This window comes from Phocoena sinus, chromosome 11, assembly GCF_008692025.1.
Source record: "Phocoena sinus isolate mPhoSin1 chromosome 11, mPhoSin1.pri, whole genome shotgun sequence".
Lineage (NCBI taxonomy): Eukaryota > Metazoa > Chordata > Mammalia > Artiodactyla > Phocoenidae > Phocoena > Phocoena sinus.
The window spans coordinates 39,038,823-39,053,592 of NC_045773.1; the positions used below are offsets into that span (position 1 = coordinate 39,038,823).

General features: G+C 43.4%; 1 protein-coding gene, 1 non-coding gene and 1 pseudogene across 2 annotated transcripts in view; 1 reads left to right on the plus strand and 2 right to left on the minus strand.

Annotated features, from left to right (window-relative positions):
- The window catches only part of CCDC36 (coiled-coil domain containing 36), a 31,164-nt gene continuing 16,394 nt past the window's right edge, over positions 1 to 14,770 (minus strand). The window contains exons 5-8 of the mRNA XM_032647745.1: positions 9,063 to 9,111; positions 8,782 to 8,869; positions 2,026 to 2,129; positions 1 to 1,681 (exon numbers count right to left, since the gene is read on the minus strand). Of these exons, the coding sequence (XP_032503636.1) occupies positions 536 to 1,681; positions 2,026 to 2,129; positions 8,782 to 8,869; positions 9,063 to 9,111 (1,387 nt within the window). The 3' untranslated portion in view covers positions 1 to 535. The remainder of the gene's footprint in view (positions 1,682 to 2,025; positions 2,130 to 8,781; positions 8,870 to 9,062; positions 9,112 to 14,770) is intronic.
- On the minus strand, positions 4,677 to 5,335 carry LOC116761674 (annotated as a pseudogene).
- Positions 5,587 to 5,659, plus strand: TRNAG-CCC. The gene has a single exon. It is a non-coding gene; the product is annotated as a tRNA-Gly (tRNA).

The window sequence follows — 14,770 nt, forward strand, 5'->3', positions numbered from 1 at the left end:
CTATAATATTTCCACTGACCAAAAAATGCAGATGCTCTCACAGCAAAACTGGATACAAATAATAATTTTTAAAAATCCTGAGGCCCAGAAAGATATTGGTCATGTGAAGGAAATGTTTGAAGACCAAAAATGTTGTGTTTGGGAGACATCCTGCCACACCAACAGTTTTGTGAGAGCCCTTCTGCTACTGGATATTCCATGTGGAAGGCAGCCCTCCTTCTACCAAACACAACACCCTCCTCCTTATGCCCCATACCTAGGCTGCTGCCCCAGCTCTCACCACCACCTCTGCACACATTTCATTCCCCTAAATAAGGGTGTATTTATTCCTATGCTTTGTCATGGGCAGCGCCTGGTACCCAGAATGCTGGATCTGCTCCCCAGCCCTGCACCACTCCCTCCAAAGCATAGCCTCTGACCCTGAGGGATCCAGGCAGGCCTTTGGGAACTTTCTGCTGTTAGCCAGCCCAAAGTTCTGTGATTTGTCTTTCCAGCTGAGACCAATAAACCATCAGCTGAATTCACTATGGGCTGGTCAGAAGCCATCATCACTGCTATCAAAACCCAGGTCATAGAGCATATTCTTCATTGGCTCCTTGCACTGAGGGGGCTCTTTTCTGATGCTGAGGTCACTGAACCAGCTCATCTGTTGGTCCCCCTGGGAACTGTGAGAAAGCAGGCTGTTGTCTTGGGAAGCATGCCCACTGTACTGCAAGAGATTCCCTTGCACTGCCCTTGCTGTCTTACTGGGCATGACTCTTCGTCTCAGAGCAGAGCAGACTGGTTTTGTGGGGCTCCTGGGGCCCTGAAGATGCAGGGGCTGAGCAAGGGGTTCCTGCCACCCCTGGGGGGGCCTTTGTGGGATGGAAACTGGAGGGTGAGGATATTTAGAATTGGAAGCACAGGTTTTGCTTGGGGTTTGTTCTTGCTTCCTGGCTAGGAGCCTGCTTCTGGGGGCTTTCCTGGGATGCTGCTTCTTGCCTTTCCCCCCTCTTTCTACAGTTCTGCCTTTCTGTTCAGCCACCAACCTTTGTTCACAAGGGTTACACGAAAACATGCCTTTGGCTTGACATTTTTGGCAGGTGTTCTTAGTGCTGGTTGCAAAGTTGTTTAAATCCAGGGATATAAGCCACGAAGCTCCTTGGGAAACCAGGTCCCTGTCTTCAGGCATCTTGTGGCCTAGGATGCCAGAGCCATCATTCTCAGAGCCTGTTTTAGTAATAGCACAATTCTGGCAGTTAGTCTGCACTGCCTTGTCCTTGATTTGCCTGTTTCTTTTGCCAGTTCCAACTGCCAGTGGCACAGCCTCTTCTTGGAGAGCACTACTCTTTGCTCCCTCACCCCAGACGCCAGACTCCCCAGGCCTCAAGGAGCCCACACTAAGATTGCATGCAGCAGGGAGGGCCTGGGCCTGCCACATAACTGGTTCCTCAGAGGCATATTTCTCCTGCCTGGTGAAACTGAGGCTCTGGGCCAGAGGTGGTGAAGTCTGAGAAGCACTGTCCTTCACATGTCTGGGTATCCGAGAAACAGAGATCAATTGATTTAGCTCTGCTAGGACACTGGGCATATTCAGCTGGCCTAGCCGCTCATACAGCTGCTGGAAGTCCTTACTCTGCTGAGCAACTAAAACTTCAAAGTGCTTCAGGTTGGACTTCATTTCTATAAACTCTGCTTGTCTCTAAAGAAAGGCAATGAGAAAGAAGGGAGTTACGGACAGTGCAACTCAGAATGCACAATATAACATGTGAACAAAACAAAGGATGGGCCAGCAGATCAAAACCTTGTCCCTTGCTGGGTACTATACAGGGGATACATGGCTACACTCTGGAGCAGGGTCCCTAGGGTCCACATCATGCCAGAGAACCTTGGGAAAGGAAGCTGGCCTCTACCCTGGCCTGTTACCAAGGGGCCTGTGGTGGCCTCTGTTCTTGGCTGAAATTTGCAATTTTAAAGGTGTCTCTCTAGGTCTTAGTAACAAAGCCATAAACACACTTGAGGAAAGGGGTCAGGGTCTACACTTACACCTTCAAATCTCTTTTGCAGCTCAAGGATGGCCTGTTCCATGTTGCATTTGTACTGCACTGTTTCCAACACCAGATCACTCTGGGCCTTCGTGGTCTCTTGCACTAAATACAAAACAATGACAATTCACCACATGAAGACTATGGTATGCCCCACCCTGCCCAGGCCACAGTCGTGGAGGGGGAGAAGCTGGAACCCGGCACGGGCTACCAGAGCCTGCTCTGCCAACACCCAGAACTCTAACCATGCAGATCAGCCCTGGTGAGGAGAGAAAGCAAGAACAGGGTGGTTCCTCCACTGTCTCTTCTTCCCTCCCTCCCTGAGAACATCCTGGCCAAAGCAGACTCAACCTTAGCACCTGCTGGGGACTCTGAAACCTGCTGCCCAGATGATGGCACCAACGTCCTCTTTGGCCAGCCTTCTTGGCCCTGTCATCAGAGTGATCTTTCTAGAATGTAGATATGATCATGCCTCCTCTAAAATGGTCACTGGAACTTTCAATGGTACCCCACAGGCCACTGGATGAAGTCCAAATCTTTCAGTAAATTGGCTAACAAGACCCAGGCTCACTTCCCTTTGACTCACTATCCTCTGCATCTCGAGTTCTGCCTAGGCAATCTCTCTTCCACCATTGGCTTTTTTTTTTTTTTTTTTTTTTTTTTTTTTTTTTGCGGTACACGGGCCTCTCACTGCTGTGGCCTTTCCCGTTGCGGAGCACAGGCTCTGGACGCGCAGGCTCAGCGGCCATGGCCCACGGGCCCAGCCGCTCCGTGGCATGTGGGATCTTCCCGGACCAGGGAAAGAACCCGTGTCCCCTGCATCGGCAGGCGGACTCTCAACCACCGCACCACCAGGGAAGCGCTTCACCATTGGCTTTTGAACATGCTGTTCCCTTGGTTTACAGTACTCCTGCTTCCATCCCTCAGGAATGGGAGAAAAAAAAAAAAGGATCCTCAGAATGATGGTGAAGTCCTAAGAAGAGGACGTAAAGCATAGCCTGCCCAATCTGGAGCTGGAGGCTGAGCTCCAGGCAGGACACCTCTAATGAAAAAGTGAAACAGAAAGACTCCCCAATGTGTTTGAACATATTAATTGGAGATTTACAGTTTTATCTGAAGGTTTATTATCAGACACTGTGCTAGGTGCATGGAAACAATCTTGAACAAAACTACTTACATGAACTTTGCAGTCTTGAAGAAGAAAAAAATAACAAGTAAACAAACATGCACATTAATAAATGAAAATTGTGATAAGTGCTCTAATAGGAAATATAATAAAAATAAGAGGGTAGGGGCACCTACTTTAGATAAGGTCATCAGAGATAAGAGTCATGTAAGGTGAAACCAGAAAGATAAGGAGCAGCTAGCCCTGCAAAGATTAGGGAGAGGTTATTCAGCTAGAGGAAACAGCAAGTGCAAAAATTCTGAGGCAAGAAAGAGCCTGTGATGACTAGGAATAGACAAGCCAGTGTGGTCTTGGGGGAAAAAAAGTAAAAAGTGGTAAATTTTTTTTTTTTTTTTTTGCGGTACGCAGGCCTCTCAATGTTGTGGCCTCTCCCGTTGCGGCCTCTCCCGTTGCGGAGCACAGGCTTTGGACGCACAGGCTCAGTGACCATGGCTCACGGGCTCAGCCGCTTCGCGGCATGTGGGATCTTCCCGGACCAGGGCACGAACCCGTGTCCCCTGCATCGGCAGGCGGACTCGCAACCACTGCGCCACCAGGGAAGCCCAAAAGTGGTAAATTTTATGTTGTGTATTTTACCACAATAAAAAGTGTAAGAATTTTTTTAGAAAGCAAATTTTCTATTACTCAACACAAGTTAAATTCCATGTGTCAAGCAATTAGAAAAAGGGTGTTTACTTCTATTTCAAGTACTGGATTCCTGCCCCTAAACTCAATTAGTGAAATATTTTTCCAGACATCCATGTTGATATTTGTAGTAGAAAGCAAATGTAATTGTCCTACCCTAGTTGAGTTCCTAAATATCAATGTTTCTTAGGAACAGAAAATGAGGAAGGCAAGCAAAGTGTTCAATTCTAGATTCAGTACTCAGTAAGCATCAGTCTGTGGTCCCACATATTCTTTCTTGGTCCTTGGGAAACATATGTTCAGGGTCTTCTCCTTTAAAGAGCTTTTGTATTGAGGTATTACTTCCAAAGTCTGTTGAATTTTTTTCTTTTAAAAACTATAACAGGGGCTTCCCTGGTGGCGCAGTGGTTAAGACTCTGTGCTCTCAATGCAGGGGGCACAGATTCGATTCCTGGTGGGGAATCTAAGATCCTGCATGCTGCATGGTGCAGCCAAAAACAAAACAAAACTATAACAGTATAAACAGGCATACAATGAAAAACGATCGAATCTCTCCCATGAAGATCTTGGTCCCGCTTCCTGGATTTAACGTTAAGAGCAGTTTCTGGAATTTTGTATCAATACATGTGCATATCCACGTTTAGGTTATAGATCCTGTGTGTGTGTGCACGTGCAAGCGTGCGTGTGTGTGTGTCTTCTCTAGAAGGAGACTCATTTCATTTCTGCTTTGTCTATAAACAAATTTTTAGCTTTTTAGTAAAAATGCCGTTTAAAATCCACTTCCATATTCTGGACAATATCTCTAGTTTCTTTCTCCCTCCCTCCCTCCCTTTCTTTCTTTCTTTTTTTTTTTTTTTCTGCAAAAAGCTTTGTTGTTTCCATTTGGTCCAAGGCTTGGGAGAGGGGTCCAGGGTGGTTAAAAAGCTGCCTAGTGGCTGCAGAGAGGGGCTTCAGGCAGAAGCCCTGACACCAGAGGGGCTCCTCAGAGGCCGCTGGGCTCTGGAGGCTCTTAGTCATGCTTGAGGGTGAGCCTTTCGAAGAGATACTGGCCCAGCCCAGCCTGGGGACCAGCCAGCCTGGGGAGATTAGTCAGGTGGTCGCCATCTTCTTGATGAGCTTCACCTGCTCCTCCAGGAAGCAGCTCTCCCGGAAGTCACAGAGGTGGGGGCCTGTGCGGGCAGAACCCAGGGCGTGCAGGTCCACAAGGACCTGGTTCAGGTTCTTCTCCTTGAGCATGGCGGCTTCCATAGTGTCCTGGGTTTTACCCCACTCATCTTGAGATAGCTTCGGCCGCTGTGCTGGTTTTGCCTTTTCAAGAGACACTCGGCGCCCTCACGATTCTCCTCAGCCAATTCACAGAAAAAGTGGCCCATGCCCTCCAGAGCTACATCATCACTACCAGAGAGAGGTAGGTGTAAGAGGCCTGCAGATGCATGTTGACCAGGCAGTTGACGGTAGCCTCTACCTTGGTGGAATAATTGTGACGAATCCGGGAGCTCATGGTTGATGGGTAATAAGGAGTTAAGCTCAAAAAATGGTGTTGCCTGGTCCCGGTGGCCGAGGATAGCTGAGTGGCTGATTGCGAAGGTTGTGACTGGAAAAAAGGATGGGGGTTGGTCAGAGTTTGGAGCAAGGGGCATCCCTGCATCTGTTCCATCCAAACACTGTTGAAGTAAGAGACAGATCTGAGGGACCGCTGAGTGCACTGCCAATAGCTCTGTTTTCTTGTGAAGATGATTTTGTTTAGGGACTTCCCTGGTGGTCCAGTGGGTAGGACTCCGCACTCCCAATGCAGGGGGCCCAGGTTCGATCCCTGGTCAGGGAACTAGTTCCTGCATGCATGCCGCAACTAAGAGCCTGCGTGCCACAACTAAAGATCCAGCCTGCCACAACTAAGACCCGGTGCAGCCAAAATTAATTAATTAATTAATATTTTTTAGAAAAAAAGATGATTTTGTTTGGCTTGAGGCGTCCCAGCGTCCCAGCACTGGAGCTTACAGGCTGTTGGGTGGGGCCAGGTCTCGGTGCCATGGCCGCAAAATGTCTGCCTCCAGACAGAGTTCACGTCCCTGCTATGTCCACCACCAGCTTTTATGACCCCAGAGAGAGCCATAGCCACCCCTGCCCCCTGCCTCCCCAGGAGACCCTCCAAGACCAGCAGGTAGGTCTGGCCCCGACTTCTGTGAAGTCACTGCTTTTGCCTTGGCACCCCGGTGCGTGCAGGATCTTGTGCACACCCTCCAAGCGTGGAGTCTCTGTTTTCCCCAGTCCTGTGGCGCCTGCAATCAAGCCCTGCTGCCCTTCAAAGCCAAATGCTCTGGGGGCTCTTCCTCCCCATGCCAGACCCCTAGGCTGGGGAGCCTGGCACGGGGCTCGGAGCTCTCACTCCTGTGAGAGAACTTCTGTGATATAATTACTCTCCAGTTTGTGGGTCGCCCACCCGGGTGGTATGGGATTTGATTATATTGTGAGTGCGCCACTCCTACCGTCTCGTGGTTTCTTCTTTATGTCTTTGGATGTAGAATATCTTTTTTTGGTAGATTCCAGTCTTTTTTTATCGATGGTTGTTCAGCAGTTAGTTGTGATTCTGGTGTGCTCGTGAGAGGAGGTGAGCTCAAGGTCCTCCTACTCGCTGCCACCTTGTCTCTGTCCTCGAAGATGATTTTTTGTTTATTTCTATTTTAGTGAGTTGACAAGGGCTCCATTGAGATGAGGTCATATTCTGATGCTTTTCCACTAATGGCCAGTGATTCTCCTTTAACTCTAGTTTTGCTCTCCCTGCTGTGCTAATGAAAGTCGCCTGAGAAAGGGTCTGGAAGCCTCCATGTACAAGAGGAGTTTGCTCAGTCCCCTTTTTTCTCAGGATACCCTTCCCAATTTTCACTGACTGATCTCACTCCTCCACAAGATGTGTCCTGGAGCAAACTATGTGCACATAAGCAGTACCTTGCTGTTTTCATTTAACAATTAATAAATATTTCCATTCCAATATGGTTCATATAGATGGACCTCATTCTGCTCAACAATTATATGTGCCTTGCTCAGAAAGGCATTTCTCACTCTAAAATTATAAAAATGTTACTCATGCTTCTTACAGTTCTTTTAATGATTTAATCACCACACAATATATTGATTCATATGGAATTAATTTTGACGTATGGAGTTATCTATTTTCCAAAAGAGTCATTCTCTGATTTTGATAGTGGCCCCTCCTTTTTATTCTCCTAATGACCATATTTTTCAATAGAACTTATATGTATTAGGTGAAAGTACTGCTTTCTACTAATTACCCCACCTAAACCCAAGACAAAGTGAGATGTGGATGCCCTTGGTAATTTATTCTATTACTCTGGTCCTTGGTGTCCTCAGCTGAAGAAGAAGAGGAGTTAGATTAGATGGCCTTGAGTGATCCTTCTTGTTGTACAGGCAGAATGTGACTGGGGAAAGATTTCATGACCTCATTCTGTGAAGATATGAATTACATAATAACCCAAGACAGTGCTTTCACATAGTATCTTCCCTCTTCCCTTACAAGCACAGTGAGTGCATACTGAAAGCCTGCAGAATGCACTGACTGGCAAGTTCAGTGCTCTAGGCTAGCTGGACTGGGCCTAGCTATATGACAGGGGATTTGCCTGGTTCCTCTCTCAATGACTAACTTCCTGCTCCTGATCACTACCTACCAAGAAAGGGAATGATTCTGGACAGGCTCCTTGTGCCTATTTTTAAGAACAACCTGGCTTTTAATTAATGTAGTGCCACAGTGTTTGTTACTGTTTGCCTTATCAATGTGGCTCTCTTGAGTCTTAAGCTCTGAAAGTTAAGAAACCGTCAGGGGTGAAGGATCAGGATCCCCATGCCTACTATAAGCCAGACTCAGTTCTACTCCTCTCTCTGCCTTCATTCTGTGTTGGGGCCTTGAGCGCTTCCATTCCCTATTCTGGGCCTTAAATGCCACACATTTGCTGCAATTCTCCTTTTTGTACTTCACCCAGTTTTAAACATAACAAGTAAAGAGAGTGCTTTCCTTGCACACTTAAAATGAGTTATTTCCAGAACTGGTTTCCAAGCAGATGCACAGTTGCCCTGTGTGTGGGATATTCAGGTTGGAAGCCAGCAGACAGTACAGTGCTTCTTTGTAGACAGATGGGGATTAATTTCTAAGTTACACAAAGGCATTACTTTTTGTAAATCATGAGCAATCCATCCCATGGCATTTGAATAAGTTGACTTCAATTTGTTTAAAATAAAAAATAAACACACAGACAAATGCAAACAAGTGCACATGCAGTCATCATCTTGCTGTTTAGCTGAGAAGCTGTTGGTTCCAGGGAAGTGTTCACCTAAGGAGACGTGTATAATGGTCAAATAAGGGCCTGAACCATGGTTTCACCTAAATGTAAATCACTAATTGGCAGAGCAGAGGACTTTACAAACCACAGACTGTAACTGAAATTGAGAAAGATGCTGTGATTCACTACAAAACAGCTCTCATTGAAATGAAGGAAGCAAGAAGAACAGTAGGTGACTAGAGTATTTCTAACTCCTAAAGGAGCACTGTCTTTATTTCTAAGTCCTAAGGGAGCAAGGGAGCCTTTATAGACAGCAGAGCCAGCAATTCATTTGAGAACCAGGGATGCCCTTGATTCACTTCAAGCAGTGAGATGAGAAACCTGGTAGAACTATCTGTCCTGAGGCAGCAGGGTTACTGGGTGAAGGATTGGTGCTCCAGAAAAGGCATAGAGGGACCAGGGCATTCCCATATAGAGGTGAAGCCCACTACCTAGTTCAGCTCCACATCTCTTCAGGGCTAATCATATGTACCCATTCTCTCATCTGAAACACTGTATGGAACCTCACCACTGGCAGAAATCTGGCTAGGGTCAGAAAGTTCACATTCACTGCTCACCAGTGCCCCCTACTGATAACCTCAAACTCGACACTCACATGTCTTGGCCACAGTTTCCAAAGAATCCAAAATAGATTGGCTTCTGGAATTGAGATGTTCCTCAAAATTTTCCACAGATGTCTGTAACTTAAGAAACCCAAAATTAGGAAATAATTCACAGACTGTTGCCTTATTTTACTAACTTGGTGAACTGTCATTTAATGATAAAAAAGGGTAGTTAAAATATTGCTATTCTACACGAACAGAAGTCAATACAATATAATTATTAAACTTCTTAAAATGCAAGATGTTCTAATGCCTTGAAATGTGGCATACTTACCCTGTTAATGCTTTCTTTGATATGGGAAATGAAATTGTATAGAGTCTCACTAAAATAGGAGAGAAAAAAGAAAGTAAATCTTTGCGAAATATTGAAACAGTATGTAACAGAATTGATTCCATAAACATGGCTGGACTCTACATAGTGCAGCATCAAAACGGTGCTTGATCAGAGTTGAAGACTCAACTCTGAGAAACCTTAGTGCCCAGATGGAAAAAAGGAGAACACTGACTTTTCCTGATAATTTCCAAAGCAAAACACTTTTTTGTTTTTTTAAATTTACTCTACATGGATCTTAAATGAGGTTGCATTTTAGCAATTCAAGTGGTTACTACAGTAGAACAGACCAGCTTTCATTTTTATGGCAAACATGGCTTCAGAGGATAGTGACTTCTTTCTGATAGCCCCAAATTCCTGGATACATCTTAATCTAATGACTATTATTTTGACAGTAAGAATGAGATAATATAGAGACAGTTCTGGGAACAATATTAATTTCTAATGAAAAAGAAATTTTCACAATTATTCCTCAAATAAATATCCCTCTTTAGAAAAAAATCAGACAAGGGTCGTCATTAAAAACTTTTACAGATTTTTGTTTTTTTAATCTATACAAATGCAAATATCTTTTTTTTTTTTTTTTTTTGGTGGTACGCGGGCCTCTCACTGCCGCGGCCTCTCCCGCTGGACGCGCAGGCCCAGCGGCCACGGCCCACAGGCCCAGCCGCTCCGCGGCACGTGGGGTCCTCCCGGACCGGGGCACGAACCCACGTCCCCTGCACCGGCAGGCGGACTCTCAACCACTGCGCCACCAGGGAAGCCCACAAGTATCAATTTTTGAACCCCAATAGGACAACTCTTCATACCAAAGTCTTATGGATGCTCCAAAAGACTATTTTTTTTAATTTTTTTAATCTATGTATAATATCATGTCACATACAAAGAGTGACAGTTTTACTTCTTTTCCAGTTTGTATTCTTGTTATTTCTTTTTCTTCTCTGATTGCCGTGTCTAGGACTTCCAAAACTATGTTGAATAATAGTGGCGAGAGTGGACATCCTTGTCTTGTTCCTGATCTTAGAGGAAATGCTTTCAGTTTTTCACCATTCAGAATGATGTTTGCTGTGGGTTTGTCATATATGGCCTTTATTATGTTGAGGTAGATTTCCTCTGTGCCCACTTTCTGGAGAGTTCTTGTCATAAATGGGTGTTGAATTTTGTCAAAAGCTTTTTCTGCATCTATTGAGATGATCATATGGTTTTTATTCTTCAGTTTGTTACTATGGTATATTACATTGATTGATTTGCGTATACTGAAGAATCGTTGCATCCCTGGGGTAAATCCCACTTGATCATGGTGTATGATCCTTTTAATGTGTTGTTGGATTCTGTTTGCTAGTATTTTGTTGAGGATTTTTGCATCTATATTCATCAGTGATATTTGTCTATAATTTTCTTTTTTTGTAATATCTTTGTCTGGTTTTGGTATCAGGGTGATGTTGGCCTTGTAGAATGAGTTTGGGAGTGTTCCTTCCTCTGCAATTTTCTGGAAGAGTTTGAGGAGGATTGGTGTTAGCTCTTTTCTAAATGTTTGATAAAATTCACCTGTGAAGCCATCTGGTCCTGAACTTTTGTTTGTTGGAAGATTGTTAATCACAGTTTCAATTTCATTACTTGTGATTGGTCTGTTCATATTTTCTTTTTTTTGTTGTTCATATTTTCTATTTCTTCCTGGTTCAGTCTTGGAAGGTTACACCTGTCTAAGAATTTGTCCATTTCTTCCAGGTTGTCCATTTTATTGGCATAGAGTTGCTTGTAGTAGTCTCTTATGATGCTTTGTATTTCTGTAGTGTCCATCATAACTTCTCCTTTTTTATTTCTGATTTTATTGATTTGAGTCCTCTCCTTCCTTTTTTTTTTTTTTTTTGCGGTACGCAGGCCTCTCACTGCTGTGGCCTTTCCCACTGTGGAGCACACGCTCTGGATGCGCAGGCTCAGCGGCCATGGCTCACGGGCCCAGCCACTCCGCGGCATGTGGGATCTTCCCGGACCGGGGCACAAACCCGCGTCCCCTGCATCGACAGGCAGACTCTCAACCACTGCGCCACCAGGGAAGCCCTCTCCCTCTTTTTTTTGATGAGTCTGGCTAAACGTTTATCAATTTTGCTTATCTTCTCAAAGAACCAGCTTTTAGTTTTATTGAGTCTTTGTTATTGTTTTCTTTGTTTCTATTTCATTTATTTCTGCTCTGATCTTTATGATTTCTTTCCTCTACTAACTTTGGGTTTTGTTTGTTCTTCTTTCTCTAATTCCTTTAGGTGTAAGGTTAGATTGTTTATTTGAGATTTTTCTTGTTTCTTTTTTAAAAATTATTTATTTATTTATTTAGGGCTGTGTTGTGTCTTCATTGCTGTGCATGGGCTTTCTCTAGTTGTGGCAGACGGGGGCTACTCTTCATTGTGGTACACAGACTTCTCATTGCAGTGACTTCTCTTGTTGTGGAGCACAGGATCTAGGTGCATGGGCTTCAGTAAGTGTGGCACATGGGCTCAGTAGTTGTGGCTTGCAGGCTCTAGAGCTCAGGCTCAGTAATTGTGGCACACAGGCTTAGTTGCTCCGCGGCATGTCGGATCTTCCTGGACCAGGGCTGGAACCCGTGTCCCCTGCATTGGCAGGTGGATTCTTAACCACTGCGCTACCAGGGAAGTCCCTCTTGTTTCTTGAGGTAGGATTGTATTGCTATAAACTTCCCTCTTAGAACTGCTTTTGCTGCATCCCATAGGTTTTGGATCGTCATGTTTTCGTTGTCATTTGTCTCTAGGTATTTTTTGATTTCCTCTTTGAGTTTTTCAGTGATCTCTTGGTTATTTAGTACTGTATTGTTTAGCCTCCATGTGTTTGTGTTTTTTACGGTTTTTTCCCTGTAATTTATTTCTAAGCTTATAGCGTGTGGTCAGAAAAGATGCTTGATATGATTTCAGTTTTCTTAAATTTACCGAGGCTTGATTTGTGACCCAAGGTGTGATCTATTCTGGAGAATGTTCCACGTGCACTTGAGAAGAAAGTGTAATCTGCTGTTTTTGGTTGGAATGTCCTATAAATATCAATTAAATCTATCTGGTATTGCGGCACTTAAAGCTTGTGTTTCCTTATTTATTTTCTGTCTGGATGACCTGTCCATTGGTGTAAGTGAGGTGTTAAAGTGCTCCACTATTATTGTATTACTGTCAATTTCCTCTTTTATAGCTGTTAGCAGTTGCCTTATGTATTGAGGTGCTACTATGTTGGGTGCATATATATTTATAATTGTTTTATCTTCTTCTTGGATTGATCCCCTCATCATTATGTAGTGTCCTTCTTTGTCTCTTGTAACATTCTTTATTTTAAAGTCTATTTTATCTGATATGAGTATTGCTATTGCAGCTTTCTTTTGATTTCCATTTGCATGGAATATCTTTTTCCATCCCCTTGCTTCCAGTCTTTATGTGTCCCTAGGTCTGAAGTGGGTCTCTTGTAGACAGCATATATATGGGTCTTGGTTTTTTTTGTTTTTTTTTTTTGCGGTACGCGGGCCTCTCACTATTGTGGCCTCTCCCACTGCGGAGCACAAGCTCCGGACGCGCAGGCTCAGCGGCCATGGCTCACGGGCCCAGCCGCTCCACAGCACGTGGGATCCTCCCGGACCGGGGCACAAACCCGTGTCCCCTGCATCGGCAGGTGGAATCTCAACCACTGCGCCACCAGGGAAGCCCTGGGTCTTGTTTTTGAATCCATTCAGCAAGCCTGTGTCTTTTGGTTGGAGCATTTAATCTATTCACGTTTAGGGTAATTATGGATATGTATGTTCCTATTACCATTTTCTTAATTGTTTTGGGTTTGTTTTTGTAGGTGCTTTTATTCTCCTGTGTTTCCCACTTAGAGAAATTCCTTTAGCATTTGTTGTAGAACTGATTTGGTGGTGCTGAATTCTCTTAGCTTTTGCTTGTCTGTAAAGCTTTTGATTTCTCCATCGAATATGAATGAGGTCCTTACCAGGTAGAGTAATCTTGGTTGTAGGTTCTTCCCTTTCATCATTTTAAATATATCATGCCACTCCCTTCTGGCTTGTAGAGTTTCTGCTGAGAAATCAGCTGTTAACCTTATGGGAGTTCCCTTGTATGTTATTTGTCGTTTTCTCCCTTGTTGCTTTTAATAATTTTTCTTTGTCTTTAATTTTTGTCAGTTTGATTACTATGTGTCTTAGCATGTTTCTCCTTGGTTTTATCTTGCTTGGGACTCTGCGCTTCCTGGACTTGGGTGGCTGTTTCCTTTCCCATGTTAGGGAAGTTTTCGACCATAACCTCTTCAAATATTTTCTCGGGTCCTTTCTCTCTTCTCCTCCTGGGACCCCTATAATGCAAATGTTGGTGCACTTAATGTTGTCCCAGAGGTCTTTTAGGCTGTCTTCTTTCTTTTCATTCTTTTTGCTTTATTCTGTTTCATGGCAGTGAATTCCACCCATTCTGTCTTCCAGGTCACTTATCCATTCTTCTGCCTCAGTTATTCTGCTATTGATTCCTTCTAGTGTATTTTTCATTTCAGTTATTGTATTGTTCATCTCTGTTTGTTTGTTCTTTAATTCTTCTAGGTGTTTGTTCTTTAATTCTTCTAGGTCTTTGTTAAACGTTTCTTGCATCTTCTCGATCCTTGCCTTCATTCTTTTTCTGAGGTCCTGGATCATCTTAACTATCATTATTCTGAATTCTTTTTCTGGAAGGTTGCCTATCTCCACTTCATTTAGTTGTTTTTCTGGAGTTTTATCTTGTTTCTTCATCTGGTACGTAGTCCTCTGCCTTTTCATTTTGTCTATCTTTCTGTGAATGTGGCTTTCATTCCACAGGCTGCAGGATTGTCCAAAAGACTGACTTTAAAAGAAGAATTTGATAGAACCATTTGGAAATCTACAAACCTTATGGTTTTATGAATAAGATTAAGACATTACCTGAAAACAATAAAAATATTAAAATGAAAAAATTAAGGATGAGAACAGAATGCTATTAAAGTATAAAAGCAGAGACTAAGAAAGGGAACTTATAAATTAAAAATAGCAGAAATTAAACAAATAGAATAACTAGAAGATACAGTATGGAAATATGATGGAAAATAGAGCAAAAGACAAAGAGATGAAAAATAAGTAGGTAGTAAAAAAAAAAAAATTAGAGGATCAATGCAGGAGATTCAATGCATGCCCAAAATTGCAGATCCAGGAAAAAAGAAGAGTGAAAAGGAGGTTTTCAAAGATATAATAAAAGAAAAATTCCCCAAACCAAAAGACACAAGTTATAGGTCAAAAGTAATTCCCCAATGCCCAGGGCTATGACAAGGCACATCAAACCACATTGCTGTAAAATTTCCAAACTCTAAGGATAATGAGAAGATCTTAAAAATTTCCAGAAATAAAAAAGCAAGTGACATACACAGGATCAGGAATCAGAATGGCAGCAGACCTCTTAAAAGCACACAGAGAGCTATAAGACAATGGAACAATGCTTTACAAATTTTGAACAAAAAGAACTTCCAATCTTGTACAAGGACATAGCTGTGCCAATTGCTTGTAGTCATCATCTGTTCTGAGTGGTCAGTACTCAAGTTGGGTTTTTTTTTTTTTTTTTTTTTTTTTTTTTTTTTTTTTTTGGTTTTTTTTAAATTACTTTATTGAGGTATGATTA